Source organism: Labrus bergylta, chromosome 10, assembly GCF_963930695.1.
Source record: "Labrus bergylta chromosome 10, fLabBer1.1, whole genome shotgun sequence".
NCBI classification, from domain to species: Eukaryota; Metazoa; Chordata; class Actinopteri; order Labriformes; family Labridae; genus Labrus; species Labrus bergylta.
In genome coordinates, this window is record NC_089204.1 from 6063754 (window position 1) to 6090568 (window position 26815).

At 42.9% G+C, this 26815-nt stretch overlaps 1 protein-coding gene across 2 annotated transcripts in view; it reads right to left on the reverse strand.

Moving 5' to 3' along the window:
- Positions 1–26815, reverse strand: part of LOC109989512 (inositol polyphosphate-5-phosphatase A) — a 178073-nt gene that overhangs the window by 20165 nt on the left and 131093 nt on the right. For both annotated transcript variants that reach the window (XM_020641291.3, XM_020641293.3), the window contains exons 10-12: positions 9691–9786; positions 8878–8952; positions 1126–1199 (exon numbers count right to left, since the gene is read on the reverse strand). In XM_020641291.3, the coding sequence (XP_020496947.1) occupies positions 1126–1199; positions 8878–8952; positions 9691–9786 (245 nt within the window). The remainder of the gene's footprint in view (positions 1–1125; positions 1200–8877; positions 8953–9690; positions 9787–26815) is intronic.

Below are 26815 nucleotides of genomic sequence, written 5' to 3' on the forward strand. Positions count from 1 at the left end.
GCGCCTGCCACATGAGCAGTTTATCAAGTAATTATTGTTTGATTACAGCGTTTCATTATCTGCACTGATTGAGTCACAACCGACGGCAAAGGTCAAGCGCCATTAACGCGCAGCTCCCGAAACATATTTCCACGCCGGCCTGCGTGTTTGCCCTCCCTCTCCTCTGAAAGGGCTAATTGCAAATGCATTTGTTTGAGGAAGAGGAGAGAGAAGAGGAGAGGAGACCACCCGCTCCGGTCTCCCACAAGTCCCACTGAGACAGAATATCAATGCAGCCCGAAGCGTTCACACACACACAGACACACACACATGAAGGAACACACACATGGGAGCAGTTTGGGATCATATCCAAGCATACTTAACGACTGAAAGCCATCAAACACACATCCAGCAGCTTTTATTAAACCATTTTGCACAATAAGGAGGTGGATGACTCTTCTGGTTTTACATATCAATAATGAGTCCTTATGAGCAGCTCACACATTGTGCACGGGAGAACCTCCACTTCAGGGATTTGTTGTGTATGTTGTCGTATCTATTTGTCATTTTCTTGCTGTTAGCTGATATTACAAAGACTGTAAATAAGAGGTGGGTGACGCTACAGAAATACCAATTTTGGTTGTCATTGTGTCTTTTGTCTTTTGGAGCCTATGATGACCATATATGGATGAGAGGGCGGAGCTAAAGAGGAGCAGGGTTATCAAAGTCATCAGTTCTAGTTTGGTTAGCAAGGAGCATTGACAATTCAAGTAACTGTGCAATAAAAACGGGGATGCTTTTTTGGCTAGCAAAAGAACGGCTTAAAGGAGCAATATGTAACTCTGGCACCTAGTGTTTAAAATGGGTACTGCAGTACAAATTCAAAACATTGGAGCCAGCTCTGCATCAGTCTGTTAACCTTACTGTGTTATAGCCTCTCTCCATCTTATTAGAAACATGCAGAGGCTTTTAAGGTCGAGTAGAATCAGTTATATCTGAACCAGTTCACTCTGCCCGCTTTCATTTCTGCAAGGGTCAGATATGAATTCAGAAACATGTGACAGGTAGAAAATCTCAGAGCAGTGTTTGGCTGCAGGAGTGTGAACACAAAGACAAACAAAGATGTGTGTAATATAAAAAATGTACCTGGGAGGGAAAGAGATCTCCAGTTCATGCAGCCGATCCTTGAACACCGACAGCTCTTTGTCGTACTCTAAAAGCTGTGGGAAAGAAATAAAAACAGGGTTTCAACAAGTAAGTAAAGAGTTTGAATATAACCAGCCTGTTACATTTATGAGAAAGTAAAGGCCAATTTGAACCTGAATGCTCTTTTACACACAGCAGCACAAACAGCCGACACCTCCAAAACATTACAGAACCGTTATCCAGTTGACCACAGCGTCCAAAAGCAACAAATGGTGTGCAACAACTTTCAGTGGATGCATCTGATATCAAGGTGTAGCAGCAAATGCATCCTAATCTTTTACTCACAGCTGAAGCAGTTCCAATGTTTGTACCTTTTATTTTAAGGCCCAGGTTTAAAGAAAAAAGGATTAAAAAGCAGACGTTACTCTGTAGATTAACTGAAAAGTCAATATTCTGCAATCATCAGACCTTCGTCTGAGGGAGGGCAGTGAGAGTGTAGGAGAGAGGAGCAGGAGGCCATCTTGGGTGTTTTTCCATGTTCCACAGCAGTTGACCTATTGTGTGCGTGTGTGTGTGTGTGTGCCACTGTCCTACTGGGGGTCTCTCTCCCCACAGTGACAGTGCATCCACGCACTCTTCATCAATCATGTCTCCTCACCCAGCTGTACTCACTCACCACAGTGTACACACAAACGTCCCCCAATTTCCCCCCTTTCACAAAACCCATAAATCATTAGTGAGAAGTGCAATTAGCGGCTCCTTGTACACATTAATTATCTGTGAGATGAACAGGTAGCTCGGGCACCTGCATGACTGCCTCCCTGAGAGACTGACAGCGACGTTTCTCGGCAACCCCCCGGAGGACCTTGCACTAGTCCCGCCCCTTTGCTTTCAGGCAGGGAGACGTGGAGATGAAGCGGGGACATGTTTGTTTGGTGGTAAATTGGGCTATTGTACATGTTTCAGACAATTATGGCCTGATGAAGACCCCATCCTAGACACTAGGAGTCTGACAGTTTAATGACATTACATCGGTGTTATACATGCAGGATATGTTGATGGTTACATGATGGAATATCTGCACAGAACACAAGATGCATGCATTTGTGAGAAGCAGAGTGGACGTCTTATGAATATTATTATATCAGTAACTACAGTCTTCCATCTCCACTGACATGTTAATGTTGACCACGTCTGCCTGTCTATCCTTACAACTCTGTCTTACACACATACACGCAGCATAGTTGTGTGTGTGTGATTATGTGGCAGTACTGTAGAACAGCAGCCATTACGTGCTTGTGTGTGTGTGTGTGTGTGTGTGTGTGTGTGTGTGTGTGTGTGTGTGTGTGTGTGTGTGTGTGTGTGTGTGTGTTTGGGGATGGGGGATCGCAGACAGAGTCTCAGAGGTTCAGGAGGGCAGATGTGCTGCATTCATCAAACTCACAGAGCCGGGGTCACAGGAGAGACTCACACACTGTGGATGAGGGATGGCTGAGCAGGGGATGCAACCCCACGCTCCACTGTACACCCCGTCTCACCATCCACACACTCAGACCATCCTCCAGTGAGCGTGTGTGTGTGTGTGTGTGTGTGTGTGTGTGTGTGTGAAAGCTTCACTGAGACTGGTTCTTTGCAGCAAATAGAGTCTGAGTTCAAACCCATCTAAGAGTTCATTTGAAAAGAAAACCTGTATTTAATGCAAATTCAAGCTAATGGCGTTTAGTTTAGCAGGTTAAAACTCAACTTCTCACTTCCCAGTCAAAACTTCTCACCCGATTTTTCAATGCATCTTCAAAATTCAGTTACTTCGGGGTAGAGGGGTAGAAGTTTCTGGGATTTAAATTAAATAATGTGATTTTAGTTTAAATACTAATTGTTTTAAAAGGAGATTCACATTTTCTTACTGTATAGCAAAACACATTTTCCTTGTTTTTTTGCATTAATGTTACCCTACAAAGACAGAAGAGGCAGATAAATCTCTGTCTTTGCTTGAATAGAGTAATTGTTAAACTCTTACTGTTCATTCAGTTATTACATGTATTACACTGGTGTGTTAAATACTTGATTCTGATTGACCAATTCTGCATAGCAACTGTCTTCTATCCCTCACCGTTGATGAGACACTCAAAGTACAGACTCTGGAGGACTATAGAGTCCAGGTGCCTTTGGATCAAGCCTCAAACTTTACCATGACCTGGATGACTGAGAGCCTACTCAGACACATTTTGTAATAATCAAAATATTTATTTTAAGAATTATTGCCACAGTTTGTCATAAGAGGGACAATTTCTAGAAATTAAGGTGCACTATGTAGATATTTGGTAGTGAAATTTAAAAGTTGGAGAATTGAAATAATTCTCTGCTATATTTTCTGAACTGAATGCACAAACTTTATTCAAATGAAAAAATGGCTCCCTGGACAATGGAAGTTAAAAGCAGTTAAAAAGCGACCAGGAGAGTTATGTTTTCTCTGTTGCGGACCCCCCACCATAACTTCACACATAGCATTTTATCTTTAAACAGTGTAACAGAGACCAAATGTTCCTCTGAGGACAGTCTGTGTATAGAGTAATGAACATATACCACAGGATCTGTACACTTCTCCAACTTTCCCATTTCTCTATCAAACCTTCATAAGAAAACTTTGAAATGTTGGCATTACATCTAATCTAAGTTAAACACGTTCAAGCCTTCCTGTTCAGAGTATTTTACTAACAAGTCCTCATAAACACTAACACCCTCTCATCCTCAGTGGGCTCATATCAGAGTATACTGTATATCTGTCCGGCTGATTGATCGGTCGAGCTTGAAGGGAAATGGAGAACGTTCAACAAATGGTGCGTTAAAAAGTGTGTTAGCGTATATTTAGCAATACTCCTGGTGATTCTTCAAATCAGTGACGGGTAATTTGCTTCAGGTGAGCATGCGTAAGCTTTTCACAGGTGTGAAGCTGTTTGTTTAAACAGCAGGGATGAGCAACATATGGCTGTGTGTGTGTTCTTAAGTGAGTGTTGAGTAATTCATCCAGGTGAGTGAAAAACCCCACAGCTACCAGGTTTCACGCTACATTTCATCTCAGGTCAATTACGCATATCGTTCTGCCGCTGAGCTCAGGTCAGTGCTTTAAAAAAAAAAAAAAACAGATTCTATTGGTTCAAGGCCTCGGGACATCATAACACCACGAGGTGTTTGTCAGCCAGGAGTGACCTTGAGGAAGGAGGAGGAGGAGGAGGAGTGAAGATGAAGAGGTATCTGGGTAAAAACGAGCCTGTCATGGCTCACATTTCTGACTCTGCTTGGATGATCAGCGCTCTCTTAAATCAGAGGGGGAAGGGGGGTTAAGAGGCAGGAAGTTTAGGGGGACAAAAAAAGTGAATACGAGGTCCTTGTCCCCCCCCTCACTGTGCCGGCTGAGTGTCCACCACCTGTAATTGTGCTTTGATTTACGCGTTGTCGAGTATCCCCTGTGACAACACCTGCTGCCATTAAAAACCATCAATAAATGTTGGGGTGAGAGGTCATTTAATTTGATTTTTACACCTCACACTTGGCTTTCATTGCAGGGGCCATATTTTTCCTGCTTTTTATGAGATCTTCATTATTTTGTGTGGAAAAGCAATAAACTGTCACTGACAGGGGGGAGGGGGGGTGAGGTCGATGGGTTAGAGAGGGGCAAACACCAAACAAAACACAACTGAAGCACACTGCACTTTCAAGCGTCACTTCTCAATTAATAATGAATAGATAAAAGTGATTAGACAAGGAGTTACATTTGATACAATCACAAAAGAGGTTGAAAATTAAACTAGACCGGCTTAAAAAAAAAAAAAGGCACCTTTTCATTTTTTTCTCAATTCTGAAGAGCATGGTTAACAACACTAGCCGATTATTGGGGGAAAAGAACTCCAATCCACAAATATAAAGTGCAAAAGCTTGGTCAGGATCTATGCCCTTCAAAATATGATGATCAGGCTCTACTGTCAGTTCTGCATGTGCAGGGCTCAGTGTTAGCAATCTCATCGCCCCCAGAAACCAACACTCACTGCAGGACGTTGAGTGTGGGTTTACTGCTTGTACCTACACTGCAAGCTAACGCACGCTAACACAAGCTAACCGCTGGTGTTTTGCACCTGCCTGTCCAACAGGAAGAAGACCAACTCCATGTCTGCAAGAGAAAGCTGACACAAGGTTCACCCTCGTTTTTATTCACTCTGTGTTTCGCTTCACAAAGTTTATATTTTCTTTGCTTTGTCGCTACGTCCACTCCTAAACTCACCTGCACTGTCATTGGCTGGAAGAAACACACCAGCTCACCGCCAAACCACCAAACATGTTTGGAGGCCCATAAGGGATGACTGAGCAACTTGACTTAGTATAAATCTATATTTCATTTTTTAGGAAAAACTTCTAACTCTATCTTTAAGTTTGACCATAAAAGATGATTCATGTCATCTCCCCAAAAAACGGATGCCAAAACATTTACAGCTCCCCCTGCTGACCGTCTGGCTATAAACCCCGCCCCCTCCATGTCAACAGATTGGTCAAAATGGAAAATCTAAATATACAACAAATACTTTTTCCTGCCATTATAGTTAGTTTTTACAAACTGATTTATGCCCAAGAGTTTTCTCGTTCTAAGTTCAGTTTTAATGCTATAAAAAGTAGTATCGTGACATGATTGACAGCCCTGTTGACAAATCAGTTTCCTGAGTTGCTGTGTGAACAGGACCACGAGAGACGAGGAGGAACAGCGAGAGGAAACGTAACAAACCCTAACACATGAGTCACTGGAGGTAGACATGCAGCAAACGCCTGGAGACAAACCTGTGACGGATGCATCCTGTCGCACCTGCTCCACCGACTCAGTGGAAACTGTTGCCCCTGATCATATCACAGTTAATAAAGCCTTCTGTACAACAACTTAAAACTAGGGATGTGCGTTTGGTCGACTAAACCGTTAAACGTCATCCCTCCTGCTAGTCGGCACCACAATTACTACTCTTAAAAATAAAAGGAATTGTTAATATCTCGCTGTCAATGTCTTGCAAATGTTGTCTCCAAACTGCAACGCAGCCACCCACCACTAGTTGGTGCTGTAACCATTGACTGGCTGTAGCTCTGGTTAAAGAGCCTTCTCTTCCTGCTCTACTACCCAGATGTAAACAAGCACAGAGAACGGATAGCATCTCGTAAGAGCAGCAGGTTTGTCAGTATTCTGATCAAGAAACGGAGATGAAGTCGTATGTAGGCTGTTTCAGGTTAAACTTGATGGGAGAGTTGAGTAACCACATAGCATGTGGATGTTTAGCTGCAGGGAGGAAAATCCAAATTACAGTATTTAACCGCAGAGAGTTTTAAGTAACTTGTGCTCAATTTTGACTGTTTTCTGAGAGTTTGTAAAATTTAGATTAGAAAGTTAGTCTGAATTAAAATTAAAATTTAACTGACCAGGAAATAAGTCGACTAAGAGCATCCCTTTTTAAAACAGAGGCGAGCTAAACAAAGAGACAGCCAGGGACTCAATACTCCATCCGTTTGAATAAAGGTCAGAATTCATTCAGTATTTCATCTGTGTTGCCTCTTAAAGCTCTGACAGGTAAAATATAAACAAACTTGAGTCTGGACGACATTTCTTCTTTATTCTTTAACGTCCGCTCATGTTTAAAACGTCTCTGCGCCTCTGAGTAATGCTGCGGGCGACGCTCCCGGCATGACAACGAGCAGCAGGGCCAGACAGGAAGGTTCATCACTGACTACAGCGAGTACACAAACACACACCCGCCTCCCGCTCCCCTATCTGCCGACACCACACTGATAAAGTTACAATAAAGAGATACTGAAACAAAATCAATGTGGACGGAGGAGGGGGACGGAGGAGGGGGACGGAGGAGGGGGACGCCCCCCCCCGGGTGTGTGCTCCACTACAGACACACAGGACACATGCATCCACACACACACACACACACACACACACACACGCACACACACGCACCATGCTCCTCCCATCCCTCCACCGGAGCAAGGCCCCGCGGTGCCCCTTGACGCCACGAGTGCCCGGAAAATTTAATCTTCCCAAATAGTCATCAGGGCTCTCCATCGTCCCGCCGTGACAGCACCGGGGATAATTAATTATACAATTTCGATGGGAATATCGACTAAACAAAGCTATTAATCATAGCAAAAGTCAATAGGCATGGACACATTCAATCATGTCCCGGCCAATGATTACTCCTCTCAAAATACAATAATTATTTTCAAGAGCTGCCTCGAATTAAATTTCTGTCAAGCCGGTACAAGTCTTGCAGTTGATGAAGGATGCGATGGATTTTTTTTCTCCCCTCTCTCTCTCCCGGTGGAGGAGGGTGAGGAGGGACATTCATCCTTTTGGAAAGGTAGTTTGTTTTATAAGGATCATAACATGGTGTGTTTAACTAGACCATGACCATCAGATTATCTCTGATGCCCCCATTATGTCGTCCATCTTGTCTGGCTCGGCGATGAGGAGGAGAGGGAGGGGGGGGGAGGAAAGGGGGAGAGGGAGGAGGATATCTGGGGGGGAACATCAGCTTCTGTTACACATTTTCTCCACATTTAGGCTGATCGGATTCATTGATTATCTCGACAGTATAATACACGAAGCATTTATATAAAGACAGATGTTCTCATTATGGCGTCGTATAGTGGACCTGTCGCTTCGTCCACCGTTTTTTTGCATTTATTAGATTGGACAGCTTAAAGAGAGAGGAAACGTTGGGAGGAGAGAGTGGGGGATGACAGGCAGCAAAGAACCGGAGAAGTCGGATTTGAACCCATGGCACTGCGACTAGGACTACAGCCTCTGAACATGGGGTGTGTGACATATAATCACTAGGACCCCCCCCCCCCCCCTGAAAAAACGTGTAGAACACATCTTGTACTAAACGTCTTTAATTTTGAAGTTGTAAAGGGATGTGTCTTGTCGCGGCAGCTGCCATGACAGACAGAATGTTTATTCTCGGAGTTTGGTTTCTCGTCGTCATCTTTGGTTATTGTAGTATTGATTCAGAGCCCCCTGGTGGCAGAATCTACATACTGTACCTTTAATGCATTAATGAGCGTTCTGAAAATAACGTATAAACACAATACACTAACCTGTTTCATTATAAACTAAAGCTCCATAAAAACAACTATATCAACATTAATGTTGGTCTGACGTACACATTTACACATCTGTCAGGTTTGAATCCATCAAAAGATCATTAAGATATATATTTTAATAATCATAAATTAGTTAACAAATAAAAGTTTAAGCTTCCAGTCTGATGGCACAAGCTGCTGCACAGTCCTGTTTTGTGTGTGTGTGTGTGTGTGTGTGTGTGTGTGTGTGTGTGTATCCTTCATGAGGTTGTTTGTTTTTTTAACAAGCTCTGACTTTGAACACTTGAATGTAATAAACAGACTTATAAAAGAGGACTCTCACATCATCTCCTCTCATTTTAAAGTGATCTTAAGACGTTGGGCCCGTCGGCGAGACAAACACAGAGCGTGTCAGGCTGAAGGCGATGTAAGAGAATCACCTAAATCATCTGCATGAGAAGCTACATGAGCTTTTTAGACATTACACCACCTCTTCTGATGAGCCTTCCTCATCTGAAATGATGTTAGTGGAAGCTTTTGATACCACCGAGGGACAAAGACAGTTCACTGTAAACTCCTCGTAGGATGAATAAGTGAAAGAAAGACTCAGAATGAGGGAGCAGAAGGTCGACTTACTGAGGTCCCATTGTTTTCCCGGAAAACGTCCTGGTTGACGTAACTAAACATCTTCTTTTCCAGTTGAAGAACAACCTGCGGGAGAAACGGCGCTCTGATTAATACCAACAGCGATGTGAAGTGCTCGGTGTAATTAGAGCTTTAATGAACAGTAGCGTTATGTGGGGGCAGACGGGCTCTCTATTACTACAACACTTCAAACAGCATGTTAACACAACCAGAGAAACTTCAAGACCAGGCGAATATGAGGAGGATGAAAAATCAGGATTATTAAAACAAAACTATTAATTGATTTTACAACATCTGCATCACGTGCATTTATCAAACTTAAACCTTCTTAAGATAAAATTTGTTATACATGAAAATTAAAAACATTATTAATAAATCTAAATAAATGATGTTTTTAAAATAAGACACAAAGTCAGTAAAGTAGCCGTCATGTTCTCTGTGTTGTTCTCTGATGTGCAGACTAGACCGCCAGTCTGCCTGTCTTGTAAACTGAGCGTGCTTCATAATTACATAAAGGCATGCATGTGTTGTATTACGACGTATGCTGAGGCCCGGTTAGTCCTGGAGCAGTGTAAGTGCAGGCCAGCGGAGGTTTGGGGAGGCGGGACAATCGTGCGGTACAACTGGGCCAAGTGTGAGTGTGTCCTTGGACTGCATCATGTTAGAACAGGACCCAGGTTTAAAATACTCACATTAACAGCTAAGACAAAAACAACCTCTTCATTGAACTTTTATGTTGTTATGATGTTGGTATAACAATGGGGGTTGACATCCAGTTAGTAGGATTTGTGCAATGAGTTTTACCTTTCGGTCATTATCACTCTCCCGGAATATTAGCTTGTCAACTTCGTTGGTGTCTGCAGCCCGGACCGTCTGCATGGTGGCCGCGGAGCAGAGCGTCTGCAGGAGGGAGGGAGAGAGAGAGCGGGAGAGAGAGAGAGAGAGAGAGAGAGAGAGAGAGAGAGAGAGGGAGAGGATGAGCAAGCATGGAGGAAATACATTTAGAGGTACATGAAAAATGGAAAGTTAGTTTGATGGAAACTCATTACTTAAGGTTTATTTTTGGGCTTTTTATGCCTTTATTTAGAGATAGGACAGTGGAGAGACTCAGAGAGATTGTTTGTTTGTTTTAGATCCCCTTTAGGTTTTGCATAGCAGCAGCTATTCTTCCTTGAGTCAACATGATCTCCAAAATAACAACACAACAATACACACAACATCACAGAACAAACAACAACAATACAGCAACTTAATCACAACACAGTAAAACATTCATTAATAAATATATACACAAAAACCGACACACTCCTATCCATCCACCTGCACTCTTGAAACTCCTCTTTAAACACACGCTTCATTTTGAAATTACAAATATTTGTGTGTTTAGTCACAGAGTTAGGGATGGCGTTCCAGTCTTTCATTCACTGTACTTTACAGTGCGTTGAACTGATATGTTGGATTTTGGTCAAATGAAACGGCCTCCAGTAGTAGTAGAGTTCCTGGTGAGATAGATGTGTGTATGTGAACGAAAGGACAATTTTTCCTAAAAGATAGATGACAGTCCTAATTAAAACAATAAGAAGGTACTATAGTCTACTTTTCACGTCCAACAAAGAAAGACATATGTCCATTTTACCCACATTTGTCCTAAACCCACAAGAAAGAGCGACAAATGCTGCTTTATTCTGAATCTGGACCACTTGCATTTTCCTGATAGTACCTAATCAAGTATTGGACCAAACTACTGAACCAAAAATGAATGTGTGACAAGACCAAGGCTTAAATGACTTGTTTAACAGTCAGTTGTTTCAGGTGTTTATTTACATCTCTTAAATACAGAGATAGTGTTTCCAAAGAGTATGGAAGAGAGGAAATGATATGGGAGAAGTAGCCACAGGTCAGATTCTAATCCGGGCTGCCCGCCTGGAGGACCACAGCCTCCCTGCATGGGGTGCGCGCACTAACCACGACGCCATACCGTCACCCCAAGAAACCATTTCATGATAAATATTAATTTATTTTACTTTGTTAACACAGAAGCTTATTCAGGAGCTCGTTAATTTTGTCCCTTTAGTTTCCAATGCTTTGATTTCCATCTCTGACAGCAGCTGTAACAAACAGCATGCCCTGCACTGCATCTGAATGATTTTTAAAGCACTGTCTCTCCTCTTTATCTGCCTCTATGTACTGACCCCACGGACTGTGTGCATGGTTAAATTCCCCTTTGTGGACTCTTTTAACAATTAGTTAAACATTCGACCATCTGTGTTTGAAGACAGTTGAATGAGGTAATCCCTCAGCCAGCGGTTCCCATCCCACACGGCACAGAGAGAGCGGCTGAGCTGATTGAAATTCAAAGCACAGATTAGATAATCGGGTCAAGCCAATATAGCGAGCAGAAAAAGGCCCTTTAGACTGAAATGTCACAAATCAGTCCGAAGAAACGGCACAGCAGATTAGAACAAACACCGAGCCCTGAGAGAAAGTGGAACAACTCTCTGCTGCAACACCCCCCCACCCCACCCCACCCTCCTCTGTGTCTCACCCCCCATTCCTTCATGCACACCCCCCTCCCTCCCCTCTCCTCCCTCCTCCCCTGCTCCAGAAGCAACTTTCTAAAGCCCTAACAAATCGCTCCATCTTTCACTCATTTAGGCCATCCAAATGCAGGGTCAATATGGTCCCCTGGCAGCCAAATGCTAATGCGCTTAAGTGCGCTTAAGCAGCTTTGTGCAATGAATAGGCCAAAGAAGGAGCTAGTGAGAAGGGCAAGAGATACTTTCCCTGTCAAAAAGTCATTGTAGCCACAACCACAGAGAGTCACTTTCTGCACTTTTGATTAATGAAGGCGGCAACAGTCATGGCCTTATTTTTCTGTTTTGTGGATTTTCATTTAAATTTCAGATAAAACTGATGGAACTAAAACCTCTTATAAAAAACTCCTGTGAAGTTTTTAAAGCTTAACAAATATCTTCTTCAAATTTACCTCGATATTTTTGGATACCAGGTGAATCGGGGTTTTGTATTTTTTCCGATACAGCCCTCGACTTTGCAAATCCAAAAGCCAGTGAAGCAGAAACGCCCACCAGGAGCTCGCCCAGCTCACTGACACGACGAGCATCAATGAACGAAAAGCCCGTCGATTCATGTTCGATTATTGATGACACTACAGGACAATGACCTCGTCTACATCCAGAAGTAGTACTCATACATAAGACGGTAGAGTCGAGCAGACAGACGAGCGTACAGCCGGGAGGAGAAGGCGATGACTTCATTCTCAGCGAGATAATTGAACCAGAGGTTTTTTCTCATGTGAACATTTACTTCAGTGCCGAGAGCGTCTCTGCAGGGAAAGTTCAATTAGAGAAAAGAAATAGCTTATGCTTCCTTTTCTCGAGGGACAAATGTCTTTTCCCCAAACAATTACATCCTCAGTGAAGTTCACTTTATTTCAGCTTCAGGGGAACTTATCAGCATACCTGTGGATTTTAAATTCTGCAGATTACAAGACAGTTAAAAAAAGATAATTTAGTAAACCTTCGATCGGTCTTTGAGAGCAGCTGAGGGACGATCTTTTTGTTTAAAAATTAATCTAAAGTAAAATAAATACTCCTAATATTTATTCTTTTTTTCTGTAAAACGTGAAGGCTCCCATCCTTCATGTCATCATGTCGTCCTTTTAAGAAATGACCTCATAACACAGATATATACCCATGTTGGCACTGTACTTCTTTTTTCATTAAAGGTTTGTTTTTGTGCTTTAATTTAGAGACAGGTCAGTGGATAGAGTCAGAAACCAGGGAGAGAGAGAGAGAGAGAGGAATGATGTGCAGGAACGGAACCACAGGTCAGATTCGAAGCCGGGTCGCCCACTTGGAGGGCTTCAGCCTCTGTACATGGGGTGCTTACTCTAACCATTAGGCCACCGGCACCCCATGTTGGTACCTTACCTCTTGAACCTCTTTCTCATTAATAAATAAAAACATAAAAAAACGACAAAGCTCATAGTTCAAGTAATGTCTGGAGTGCAAACAAATATTTCCTTTTTTCTGCGCTCTGGAGGGATTTTTGTTCAATGTTTTTTTCTGAGTTTCTTCAGCAAATGTTTTTTTTTTTTTTTAATGGCAAGATTTATGTTTTTTTCCTGCTTTTTTCATTTAGAAAAGATTTCAATATAGAAAAAAACTTTGGCACATCTGTTTGCCTGATGAAGGTCTAGCATCAAAACGTTGCCGGGCAGCAGATCAACTCTCATGTGACCATGTCTTTCTGTATCTTGTTGGACGATGACATGTGGCTGATTGATCAATTCACAAGTTTATTGACCGACCAATCAGAGCGTCAGAGCGGTCGGAGGCGGTTGATTGCACCCGATTGATTGCAGCTCATCCCCCTCATCCAGCCACACACACACACACACACACACACACACACACACACACACACACACACACACACACACACACACACACACACACACACACACACACACACACACACACACACACACACACACACACACACACACACACACACACACACACACACACACACACACACACACACACACACACACACACACACACACACACACTCCTTGTTCATCCCTGCTCCTCTGTCATAAGACCAACAGCCCACCCAACACCAGTATGAGTTAAATAAAGACCCCACATCGCCCTGGCACTGACGGATCCTTCTCAATCCAGCAGAGTCCAGGTGTTTGTGCAGATCCTCTGCACAGATCTCCCCTTCAAGCTTCAGTCTCCTAAACACATTACACACACCCATCTCTCTCTGACCAGCCTTAATGATGTTACCTTAACTCCTTTTAACTGGCGCCTGATTGAATACACGACAATTAGTGACGACGGAAGCGGAGAGGAAACATGAAGGATGTGAGCAGACAGCTGACTGAAGCAGAGGACGCTCAGGATGTCTTCACTTTAACTCATCTGATGTGACTCTGCATCACATCTCTGCATTATGGGTCAAAAGTCATCACTGAGTGTTTGTGGAGGGCCTGGGGGGGGGGGGGGGGGGGGGGGGGGGGTCAAGGAAAGCCTCTGTCTTTGTGCATCAATGGAGGATAATCTCATGACTGTCGGAGGAGGAAGCGGCTGTTTAAAGGAGCTCTCTATTCCAGCTGCTCTCCCTTAGAAGAGAGGTTAAAGCAATCTGTGCCACTTCAAAGACCAAACACACACACACACACACACACACACACACACACACACACACCGTCCAACAGATGGAGTAGACCCGGTGTGCCCAAATTCAACACTCAGAATCTCAGACACACGAAAACACGGCTCTCCTGAGCGTGCGTTTAACATGTCGACAATTAGAGAGAAACAGACGAGCGGGAGGGAGCATGAAATCAAAATGAGCTGCTAACAGTTTCAAACATCAAATACTGTCTTTGTAGAAACCAGTTAGCTTCAGGATAGATACATTATGACCCAATACGGCCTGGTCAGAAGATAGAATACAAAGGAAATCCTTTTGAATATATCTGGACTACTTTCTGACTTTTTCGTCCATTTTCGGCAGCAGAATACATTTTTATTTTTATTTTGATATACTTTATTAATCTCCGAGTGGAAATTGGGGTTTCAACTCTGTTATTTAGGTGTGCTTCTCACACACATATAGGCCCGAAATCACACACATGCACAAACAGGACCTGTGGACATGCGTTGGTGGAGAGATGTCAGAGTGGGTCTGCTCTGTTCAAGCAAGCTAGCCAGGTAGTGACAACTACCTACCTACTGCATGGCCCCTATTGGCCCCCACAGCTCAACGCATGTAGACTGATGAGCAACAGCTGACTGATGTCAGTAAAGTTTGTTTTCTTGACCATCATGATCATTCTGTCAAAGAGTAGAGGATATTTAAGACATATGATCCAACAGCTATGATCCATTCTCCTTAAAGGGTTTCAGGATTTTTGAACCTGCAGGGGTTTTTTTCAGCATGATTTGGGGTCTAATGTTTTGGAATTGCTCTTGTACGTTACTTTAGCTGCTAACTGCGTAACAGGTTGTAACAGCTGCAACAATCTATCAATGGAAGAGGTACATCTTTTCTTTAAACTGGACACGAGGGCAGCAGCACACATGATAATAAATATTTCATGATTAATAAACAGTTTGAAAACAATAGGTGAAGAGCAACATATTACAATGTAGTCAGACACTCAGAATAACTACATGAGCCTGTCAGGGACAAAAACAACAACCGGCCGTGGTTAGACTTTGATCAGGTGTTATTTTTGGAGCCATTCCAGCTCGATTCAAAACTCCCTGATGAAGCAAACTAGAGGAGCAATTCTTCAACTTTTTTAAATAAAACACTAAACTCTATATTAAACAGGTTTATAATGAACAGAACTGCTCTGTGATTTATGTTCCCTCGACCCACATGCAGTAAACTTGTATAATTCCAACATAATAATCAACTGAGTGCACCTAGAACTCAGTAATTAAAGCTGAATTATAAAAGAGGGAGTATTAGTGTGTGCAGAGAGGAGGAGGATGAGTGGACAATGAGCTAACTATTCATTCTTCATTACCACAGGCAGGAGACAGGGTCTCCCCTTTGTGTCAGCAGGGGCGGTGGCATTGTCAGAATGCACCATTATTTTCCCGCTGCCATGCAAAGTGCGAGCTGCCAGCTGAGTTAAGGTGTGCCAGCGGGGGCTGGCAGGTTCAGCGTGAATTGCTCAGCACTGCGATCACTTTTCTCCCTCCGCCCGCTGTTCATCACGCCCATACTGCATGCATGATTGCGACATCTGCCAGCGCTGGGTAAAAGGGGGCATCAAACAACAAACTCGGCCTCCTGCTTTCCTGAACAGCCAGTAAATCAGCCGTGACCCTCTTCGCCCAATCTGACTGGACAGCAGCCAGAGTTATCCACTCCTCTCTCACTGTGGCGGCTAATTTAATGCCTCCAAACACGATTGGATTCATCACTGACACACACAGCGGGAAGACGGCGAGGTGAGAGCTGTGGACACATTATAAGAGTTAGCCTGTGAGTGACCCGCTGGTCAGCGAGTGACCCTAGTAAACCTGGCCTGTGTCAGACCCTCACCCCTTCCCATGAACCCTCTCTGCTGTTGTGAGAGCTGACGGCAGTGTGTGCGTCGTCGTAGGAGGTCTCCTAACCTGCCCCGCCCTCGCCACAGCTCGGAGAGGTAAGAGGGCGTGCAAGGTGGTGATAATGTGCCCTATTTATCTTGTGCATTATAACATCTGGGAAACTTCTCTTAAAAACAATGGCGCACATTGAGAGCTGCCATTCTGGCTCTACCTCCAGAAGCAGACCCAAAAGCATTTGTCCCCTCGCAATGGATAATGGACAGGCCACAAATCATTCAGGACAACAGGACGGAGGGCTGTGTGAGAGAGAAACTCAATGTATGTGTATGTTTTGTGTGTGTGTGTGTGTGTGTGTGTTCCCCCCTGGTATTTAACTCCTCTGCTGGCCCATTCTGCAGGGCCCCGCAGGACAAATTGCCCTGCATGGTTGTCTTTGAGAGGCAGTGCAGCGCGCAGAGAAAAGGACAGGCCTGAAACACAGGGAACAGGCCTATAAAAATTCATCACTTTGACCCCGGCGACCTCCCACTTCTGGGGGGTTGCTCACACACATACACTCACTCACGCACACACAGAAATGCACGAGCACGCACTTGCTCACCCACCAAACTCATTGCGAGCTGTGAACAGATCTTCTAAAATGATCTCCAAACATTTTCAGTAAAGATTTACTCGTACAGAAACTGGAACAAAGTCTTGTTGTTGCTGAAACGTTCTAATCCTGCAGATCTCTTTCTCTCTCTCACACACACACACACACATGCTCAGCAGCAGACACAATGGCCTCAGAAAAGCCCTCCACACAGGAAAAGGCCACCAGATGCTTCATTGTGAGCGTGTCTGTGTGTAAAGTAGAGGCAGTAAAAGGAGGGAGGGCTCTCCTGAGGCGTATTAGTGGCCGTAAGAGGAGGACATTGTCTCAGGCCGGGCTCCTGACACATTACTGCCACCTGTACAAAGAAAACCTAATGAGAGATTTAATCTGAGAAACCTCCCCTGCCACTTTCAGTCAGCACTTTGAAACCAACCGCGGCAGATGTCTGCAAGACTGTTTAACGCAGCAGCTCCTCTTAACCTCTCAATAACACTGTGCATGCTTAAATTACTCAACTCATTTGAATGTTGTGAGCTCGTGAGCTGTGTGATGTGGAAGAGCAGCCCTCGAGCAGCGCTGTGTCCATTCATGTTTCTGTTCTAACGCCTCAGAGTTAAACAGCATTTATCCTGCTAATGAGGAAACAAACTCACGGCCAACATCAAACCGTGAAGCCCATCTCAAGCTGTCCAAGAGGGGAGCCATTAAAACAGAGGATAAGCTCTCACTAAGCACCTGTAACACTGCACTCTCATTTAATTTACCTGTTCCTTTGCCGGGAATCGATAAGAGGAAACAGGCACAGAGGTTATTTGTTGTTGCTGAGTCAATTACTGAATATCGGGTTATTTGTTGTTGCTGAGTCAATTACTGAATATCGAAGACCCAATCAGTGATTGGTGACGGTCCAATAGGAATGGAGAGTCCATGGAGTTCATTACTCCGGAGTTCGATAAAGCCTGGTTAGCACTATAAACAAGAGCGACCGCAGACACACAGCAGAGTCTCCTTCATGTTAAAAGATGGTCAAATAAGGCTGCATGCAGAGCAGCTACTTGAGGCTGCAGGGATCAGTTTGATGACCTGTTAGCTCGGATCAGTACCAGGATTTCTCTGATAGACACAAACTAGCGGCGTTCTGTGAAGCGTCAGTCCATCACCATCATCAATGTATCTATCAAGTCACATGTCGGCTGAATTCTGTCTTACTGCAGCGCTATCAACCCGATTTTTACTTTTACTTTATTGAAGTACAATAAACATGTTGAAAGGATGCTGAAATAACTACATCATGATGCTAATTTATAAGAAGTCTTGATTTGGGATTTGTTGGGTCGTTCTGCAAGTTGAGACAAGCAAACAATTTTTGAAATGCTTTTTTTTTCTTCTCCATTTTTCCTATAAACCATGAGCATGGATTAATCAACGGCTTCCGATATCCTCAAATCTGAGCCTTGCAGGACTCCATATTTTTGGGATGCAGTGTCATGCAAATTTCGGACTTCAACTTGCAAAAAACTCTTAAAAAATCATTGACGAGTCCTTGGGTTGATTTGCCTTTGTTTTTCATCTGGTTCTACATTGACTGCACATAATAATCAACGTATGAAGACTTTCTCCACTTTTGAACTAAACACATCTTTACTCAGACGAAGATTGAATCCAGAGAACACTTGATAAAACTTTATATTAAAGGTTCACATATTAAACTGAAGGTATTTGCTGATTACAACGGCTATACGAACGATACTTGACCTTCAATGGTCGTTAAAAATCTCCTTATAAATGTCTTACTCAGACTACAATGTCTGGAAATATCTTAAGGTCTTAAACTAAACACTCTTATTTACGGCCGATGAGCATTATCAAGGAGGGAAACCTCTCATTTAAAGCCTTGTGGTAGAATATGGTCGTGCAAAATAGCATCAAAACGTGCTTCAGAATGACAAATAACAAATCAATATGCCAAAAGTATTCATGCTAATTATAAATATATATGCACCTTCATGCAGAGTACGCAGAAAGTGTTCTTCATATTACACAAGAGAGACATTTTTTTCTTCTTCTCCCCAGCAACAGTTGAGCCTCTGAAACAGTTGATAGCTCTTTTTTTTTTTTTCAGGCAGGCAGGTGACCAGTATCTTCCTCCCAGTGTGCGCTGGAGGAGAAGACCCCAGAGAGGCACAAAACCCTCCTCACACACAAAGAACATTGATTCATTTAGAGCACCACCCTTTAATTTGTTTGCACCATTTCATCTAAATGACATGCTCATCCACCAAGAGAGAGAGAGAGAGAGAGACGAGAGAGAGAGAGAGAGAGAGAGAGAGAGAGAGAGAGAGAGAGAGAGAGGGAGGGAGAGCGAGAGAGAGAGAGAGAGGTGTAATTCAGCAGAGGAAAAGGGGGAAGAGGAAGGTACGGGGGGGGGGGGGGTCTTGAAACCCCACCACAGGGCGCTAGGCAACCATCTAGTGGGTGGGCTTTGTGATACATTTTACCAATTTTTCATGCCCATCCCTCTTGATGTGACCCCACTCAGGGCCCTTTATACCCCTGACAGCTCCGCGCAGGAAAACATGCTGCCGCTCTGATAGCATGAAATCGGGAACAAAGACCCCCAGGGAGAGGAGAAGGGGGCCGCCGAGGCACGCTGTGCTCCGGTCCCCGCCTGGCTCTGGACACTAACAGATGTTAGGGCCGGCCCCGGCTCTCTCGGGCCCCCCTGAAAGAGGAGGCCCTGCAGGAGGAACAGGGGCCTGAGATGCTTTGTTTTGGGCCTCCTCTAAGACAAAAAGTGGAGCCACTCCTTCTGAAAGAGCCCCGGCAATATGGCCGTCACAGATAAATCACACAGGGCGGAGTGAGAGAAAAGCCCATGAATTCTCAATGTGCCCTTAATGGGCCCTCTTAAATATGATGGGATATTTGTGTGAGGATGTGAATGGAGCCTGGCGACTTTGAATGTCAGAGGGCAGAGTTGTTTAAAAGCTCATGGTGCCAACAGTGAGTTTACAGCTGAGTTACAATGAGTCGCTCTGTAGGAGCATCACTCTGCAGCGGACACAAAGAGTCGCACGGAGAGACCCCGTTTAAATAATCCAAACACTTCTACAGGCTCCCCTAACAACAGCAAACCACATGAGCTATGTGCTATGTTTAACCTGAATGAGATTCAGATAAGAAGTTATGTATCTTAAAGTTTAAAAAAATAATTGAAAAACAGTTTGGAGCAGCCTCAGGTACCTTTCAGGTCTACTTCCTTCAGACCTTCATCAGTCAGAAGAGAACAGAGACTTATAATCTTTGATCCCAGGATCTTTCCTGGCTGTGTGTTCCAAAGGTCAGAACTGAACTGAGGAAAAAGGCTTTTAAGTTTGCTGCTCCCTTTACGTGGAACGAATCACAGAAAGAGCTTTGACTTAACGAGCTGCTCTCATTGGACGATTTTAAGAGGATGTTAACTGACTTAAGAGATAGATAGGAACTTTATGAATCCCTCAGGGGGAAGGTTCCCTCAGGGAAATTCAGATTCAAGCAGCAGGTAGTACCAAAGGCTAGAACAGCACACAGACACAAAGTTGTATAAAATATCATCTACACAGTAGCAGCAAAAGACATCAAAAGTTTAAAAAATATATAAACAGATTTATATTAAATAGTAGCAGCAATAATTGTGAAAAAGAGGCGGACACATCTGGCTGCAGATGTTCTCCCTGATGTGTTTGTGAAAGCTTTTGACATTTGCTGTTTAAATTTGTTATTTCTGTCTTTTAATGTCTCGTAATGTATCTCTTGTATTTGTATGTCTGGCTGCTCGTTGTTTGTGTTAAACTCTGTAAATGTGCCGCTGCCTGTCTCGACCAGGACACTTTAGAAAATTAGATTTTTAACCTCAACGAGTTTCTTTCCTGGTTTTAAGATTGAAAAAAAACAAGGTACTAAAGAAGCTATCTACCACAGGTGAGGGGAAATAAAAATAAAAACATGTTACCTTGCCTTGCTTTGATTGTTTTCCTAAGTGTCTGACTATTTTACAGAAAGGATCCCTGCAGAGATAAAGATGATTTCTTTAATTGCTCTTCTCAAACACACCAGTCTCCACAGACAAAATGAGTCATTTTACTTCACAGGAGTTGCTGGTCTACCACTTCCTTAATTTAGCTAATCGTTTGTGTTACAAGTGTGATGTTTGTATATTGTTGTTACCAATCAGTTACCCAACTAAAGCACCAAACAACAACACAGCTCGCTGCAGAGGTCGACGAGCAACTTCTGTGAACTGAGGACAAATTACTCCATCTTCCTCAAAATGCTCGACATGTGGAGGGATTCTTCCTTAGACACTTAGAATAACAATCTGAGCCTAAGAACAAGAACGCTTTCCTCGACATTTATGCACCACCAGTCATTTGGACCCTTAAATATGTCAAACACAATGTCCCATGTCTTCAGTTTAAAGGTGCCTGAACTGTGACCGGACTTGTTGAGTGAATTCAGACTTCTCATGCAGACGGCTTCTTTTGCGTTTACGCCTGAGAACAAACTGTTATGCTTCGTCTAATCTTTACAAACTCCATCCATCAGAGAAACTTTGATTGTGTTTTGTTCCACTAAGGCCGAGGACTGCATTAGTCCAAAAAATAGACTGACATCATAGAAGCTGGACACGATGTACCAGGCACAAAGAGACGCCTATCCCTCACACTTTATGCCACATTTCATCTGGACTAAATAATAGCATCTCTGTTAGCCGCTGTTGTGATTTCAAAGGCAGCGGTCCACGCTGACTAACAGACGCACCATCAATAACAGCGTGCAGACATGAAGAGAGACTGAGCTGGACGCCAAAGTTGATTATTGATGATTTATAGAGAGATTAGACGGTTTGGAAGAAGTGCTGGATTCAATACAAAAAGACAAAGATTAAGTATGGAGTCCATTTGAATTCACAGACTGATTGGATTATTCACAAATAAGATTTAGAATATTTCAGGTTTGCATAATCTGGAAAAAAAAACATGTCAGGGTTTCTAATAAATGAGAGATATCAGGGAACGTATCTCCATAAATTTAAGTTATTTACATTTCATTAAACAGACGGAGGGCTCAGGGATTTGTAAAGATGTTTCATCTTACAGCACAACTCTAAAGAGCTGTTTTCACATCGGCACTCCGGATAATATCTAGAGAACTTCAGGAGGATTGCTCCAGATATTCTTCTGACCTGGCTGTTCACATATGCTCCTCACAGCTGAGACTATCCCTGTCAGACGGGGACATGACGTAAAAAAACAACAACAAAGGAGTTATCTTAAAGACTTCTTTGGAGGCACTTTGTCTTCTGCACCATTTTTAATGAGTTTAAATTAAGAAGATAATTTGAAGTTTAGAATGACAGAATCTTTTAGCAGGTGGAGACATTTCTGAAAGCAGAGAGAGTACACAGGAAGAGAGGGGATGTTAAAGACCGGAGGGATGAAAAGTGTTTTGGAAAGATTGCGAGACAAAGTAAAGAGAAGCATAAGCACTACAGCTAACACACATAAAGTGAATGTGGCAGAAATGTTTATGCAGAGCTTGATATCAAACCTGGAAAATTTAAGATTCAGAACTTTTCATCAGTTCACTTTAAGCACTAGTTTTGTGCAAATAGGGATAAATAATGTGAAATTACAAACAATTACTCGACAATTGTGGTAACAGGAGGCTTGTTTCTAAAAAGGACCTCATCGATTCACCATCAAATAAAAATACTGACATGAACGCATCACCAAGAGACTTAAAAATATAGCATATAGCATGCTGACCGATCTGACAAATCTGAAACTTTTCCTTCAAGCAGTCGCTGAGCACACTTTCTGTCTGCAGCAGTGAAACCGTCCTAAGAGACGCTGTGCAGGTGTACAGCAGCAGCGCAGAGCAGGGGGGTCAAACCATCTGCTTAAGACAGAGCGTTCAGCGGCGTTGCATGATGGGAGAGTGGGTGAAGGGTAACTCAGGTTAAGTCACTGACCGGGTTCGACCCCCAAGGGGTTACAGGGCGGCGTGCCCCGTGCCCTCCCCACCCTGTCAGTGCCAGGCTCTGCGCTCATCCTTGGCTTGGTTTGTCACACCATCCCACCGTTGGCATGGTGTTCCCAGCTGCCAGTCACAGCCGCCCCCCCCCCCCCCCCCCCCCCTCAGGGTACACAATGGTAATAGCATGGCTGGCGCCGGGCTCAAACGGCCTGTTGTTAATGAGCAGCTCTAACAGAAGCCTCTGCTTGTTCTTCATTTGCCAGAGTTTTAATGATATGGACATCGCTGCCTATCAAAGCCGAGCGCTCACAGCTCCTCTCTGCTCGCTCTCTGTCTCTCTGTCTCTCTGTGTCTTCAGCAATGTTTTCATTACCATCAGAGGCAAAACAGAGAGAAGAGAGAACGGAGCTGTTGTCTGCAGGGAATAGTCTCCCTCTATATCCAGATGGTTATCTCTGATATAATGGGTCCTTATTGTGACAGATTGGACTCCACTAGTCAGATAATGTGCTTTTATTGTGTTGGAAGGAAACATCTCCCTCGCAGGCTTCACCTGACAGGACGAGGTCAACTATGGACGCTATGAACTCTCCTTTGACTTGCCTGGAGTTTTGTTAATGAACGGGTTTCCCTGCATTAGGACTGATGTTAAAAATGTCTTAATTTGTAGAGATTAGCTGCAACAATACGCTGTGCAAATGATATGACAAGACAATTTAGTCCACAGTCATACATTCAAAAAACAACACTTCAGTCTGTGCTCTCAGTCAGTCAAGCGAACACTTTAAATTACTTTTAACATGATCTAAAATAAAAAACCTTTTGAATTCGATGATGATGTCATTATGTTGTTTTGCATTGGTATGTGCCTTTCTGTTTATGTGTGGATGTGTTTTTCCATTGGTTTTATTTATTTATTGAGTCCAAGAAAGGTTTCCCCAAGGGGACAATAAAGTGTATCATATCGTATCGTATCATAAAAAAAAAGCTGTTAAACCACTTGACAATGTGCAGGTGGTCCGAGACATGGCAGCAGGGGGTCCTTGTTTGCATAATGAAGTTTCCAGATTTTAGGGATATGAAACATTTGCAGGTACTCCAAGAAATGTCACAACCAGCCAATAAATAAATAAATAATTTGCACTGTTGCACTTAGTTCATAAAAATGAGAATATATTTAAAACTATCAAATGTTCAGTGATTAAATCAATTCTGGAATGTAAAGAGTATTTTTAGGAATGTAAAATTTGTATTTTTTAAAGGTCACATATTCTGTAAAATCCACTTCACCATGTTTTTCTCTAACACTAATATGTGTCTCTAGTCTGTCTACAAATCCACCAATGATGAGAAAAGTCCATCCTCTCCATCTTTTCCTGCTCCACTTTTCAGAAAATGTGTGCTCTAACAGGCCGTTTAGAGATTTTCCCTTCATGACATCACAAAGGGCAGTAACCCCTCCCCCAGGTGGGTGACACTCCCACAGCTAGGTGTTTGTTCTGCCCTCTGAGTCTGCCCTCTCACCGTAGAAACAATAGGACATGGAGAGCGAGAAAGACCGAGGACACACGAGCCCCTTCAAGAGAGGGGGCGTGGTCAGGACACAGCTCATTTACATATTTAAAGGTACAGACACAGAAACAGTCTGTTCTGAGCAGGGCTGAAATAGAGGGCTTTATAGACATGATCAAATACAGGATCAGAGTGGATTTACAACAAGAAACTTCACACATGTTTTGGGGAGCTCTGAGACTTATTTAAACTGGTTTAAAGGGAGATAATATGTCACCTTTAATGGTTCTATCAATCCTTTTGTTTTATTGACTTTCACAACCTTATGCTGACCTGTCTTAAGGAACGACGGCTGTCACATTATTCTAATGATGTTTCCTTTTCAGATTACATCTGATGAGGCACATGAGGACCTGTGAGTATATATATATGTGGTGTGTGTGTGTGTGTGTGTGTGCGCGCGTTTGTGCGTGTGTATGTGTGTGTGTGTACATCTGGTTTAAATGCATGAGTGTATATGTGAAGCTGAATGCAGCTGAGCAGGGTGCAGTCCCCGGTGTCAGAGGTTCAACAGAACAGAGGCCCAATCAGTGCTGGCCCGCTGGTTAATGGATGGATGGCCCCCAAAATTAATTAGCCTGACTAATGTAGTGTACACTTAATTACACCGGCCGTCTTTTGATTTATAGCCGAACCAGACGCACACATGCTAGTCAAAGTCAGGGCTAAAAAGGGAAAAATGTTCACACTTTACTGCTGCAAATTCTTCAGCAGGGCCAGGTTCAGTAGCTGGAACGACGAGCGTCAATATGAACTGAGACTGGAGGTATCATGCACATAAAATATAATTTTTTCTTTATTTCTTAAACCTGACACGTAAGGAAGACATCTGGACTAAAAATTAAGCAATTTATAGAACAATAAAGATTAATTTTAAGGTTTAATCCAGTATTTTTAAATTAAGGTCCTGGAATAAATAACTGATTTTTAGAAAAGCTAGCTAAGTTAGGTAATTTAGAAGCCAAAAGATGGGCTGTAAAAGCTGCAATGTATTGTTAATGGGTGGGGAAATGTGTGGGTTTTTTTTTTCACTGACAGGCTCAGATTGTTTTTCTAAGTGTCTGGCAATGTTAGACAAATAATCCATACACCTTTTAGAATTTTTTTGTTAAAGAGTAAACAGCCGTTACATAACAGAGCAGATCACAGGAGTTGTTGATCTACCACCTTTCCTTCCTTCTTCATCTTTTTGAATGTTTATTATAGTGAGTTACATAAATATTGTTTTGAATTTGAATAATCCAATAAAACAGAAACAAAATCAATCAATGCAGCGTTAGACTAACAACGCCCGTGTACCAGAATGTTTCTCAATGAATTCTGTTGGCTTCAAAAAGAGTGAAGAAACATTAAGATGACAGGGTTTGAAACGGTTGGTTTGGATTCAACGCAATATGCTTGGAGAACTGATTAACAGACAAGAAGTAACAGATCCAAGGATCCCGAGACACTGAGAGGGGGGTCGCGACTTTCCCTACAAAAACATTTTAAAAGATGAATACAGCCGATCTTATCCATTGTGAAAATACATACAAAAACATAGTTCAACAGATGTTCTTCTTCTAGCATTTCTGTTTGTGCTGTTCTAATGCCACTGTTTGGATGGGCCTCATAGTGTGCCCGGCTGTGCGCAACATTAAATGTTTGAACCACCTCCAGAGACAATGGGGGTTCTCAGTTGATAGCACTGTTATTTTGGGGGTCGCGGGCTGAAAAGTTTGGGAACCCCTGTTCTAGTGGACACACTTTGGACATTCTTATGTTCCCTGCTGGGGGCTGGAAAAAAACCTGAAAATATATTTTCATCCTCTGGACACCGGTGGCCTAGTGGTTAGTTTGTGCGCTCCATGTATAGAGGCTACAGTCTTCAAAGCGGGCTGCCAGGGTTCTGGTACCGACCTGTGGCTCCTTTGCAGCATGTCGTTCTCATCTCTCTCTCTCTCTCTCTGGTTTCCAGCTCTACCCACTGCCCAGCAGTGTATCTCTTTATTAGAGGCATTAAACGCTCCAAAATACATCTAAAAACAGTTTCTAACATCCCACATTACCTTAAATAAAACAAATTAACAGGGCGCTGATTTATGATTACCAAAATGTGTTTTTATTGTTAAGTTTGATCGGGAGAGTTTTCCTCAAGGAACTAGGATGAGAAGCATTAAATGTTAAAATATGGCTCATGTGGGTTGAAAAATATTGTAAACATATATATATATATATATATATATATATATATATATATATATATATATATATATATATATATATATATATATATATATATATATATGTCCTTTGATTAAAAAAACATTCAGTATAGATCAAAGTGAAGGTATTCCTTCAACAATGCAAAGTTAGAATCTCTTACAAATGCACAAATCTAGAGATGTCTTTCTGAAAAATGAGAAATAAACATATAAAGAAAGCAGCATATCATTGACATGTTCTGTTGTGGCGGGCGTGTGCATTGAGCGACTCCACAGCATGAAACATGTCTGATCCATCACGCCGCCTGTCATCACTGAGCATTTTACAGCATTCATTAGGAGAGGGGCTCGTCTCAGGCCCCACCTTTAATTTCATGCTGCTCAAGCCAGAGAAAGGACACGGACAAAGGAGGAAGATTGATGCCCAGCCCGGCCCC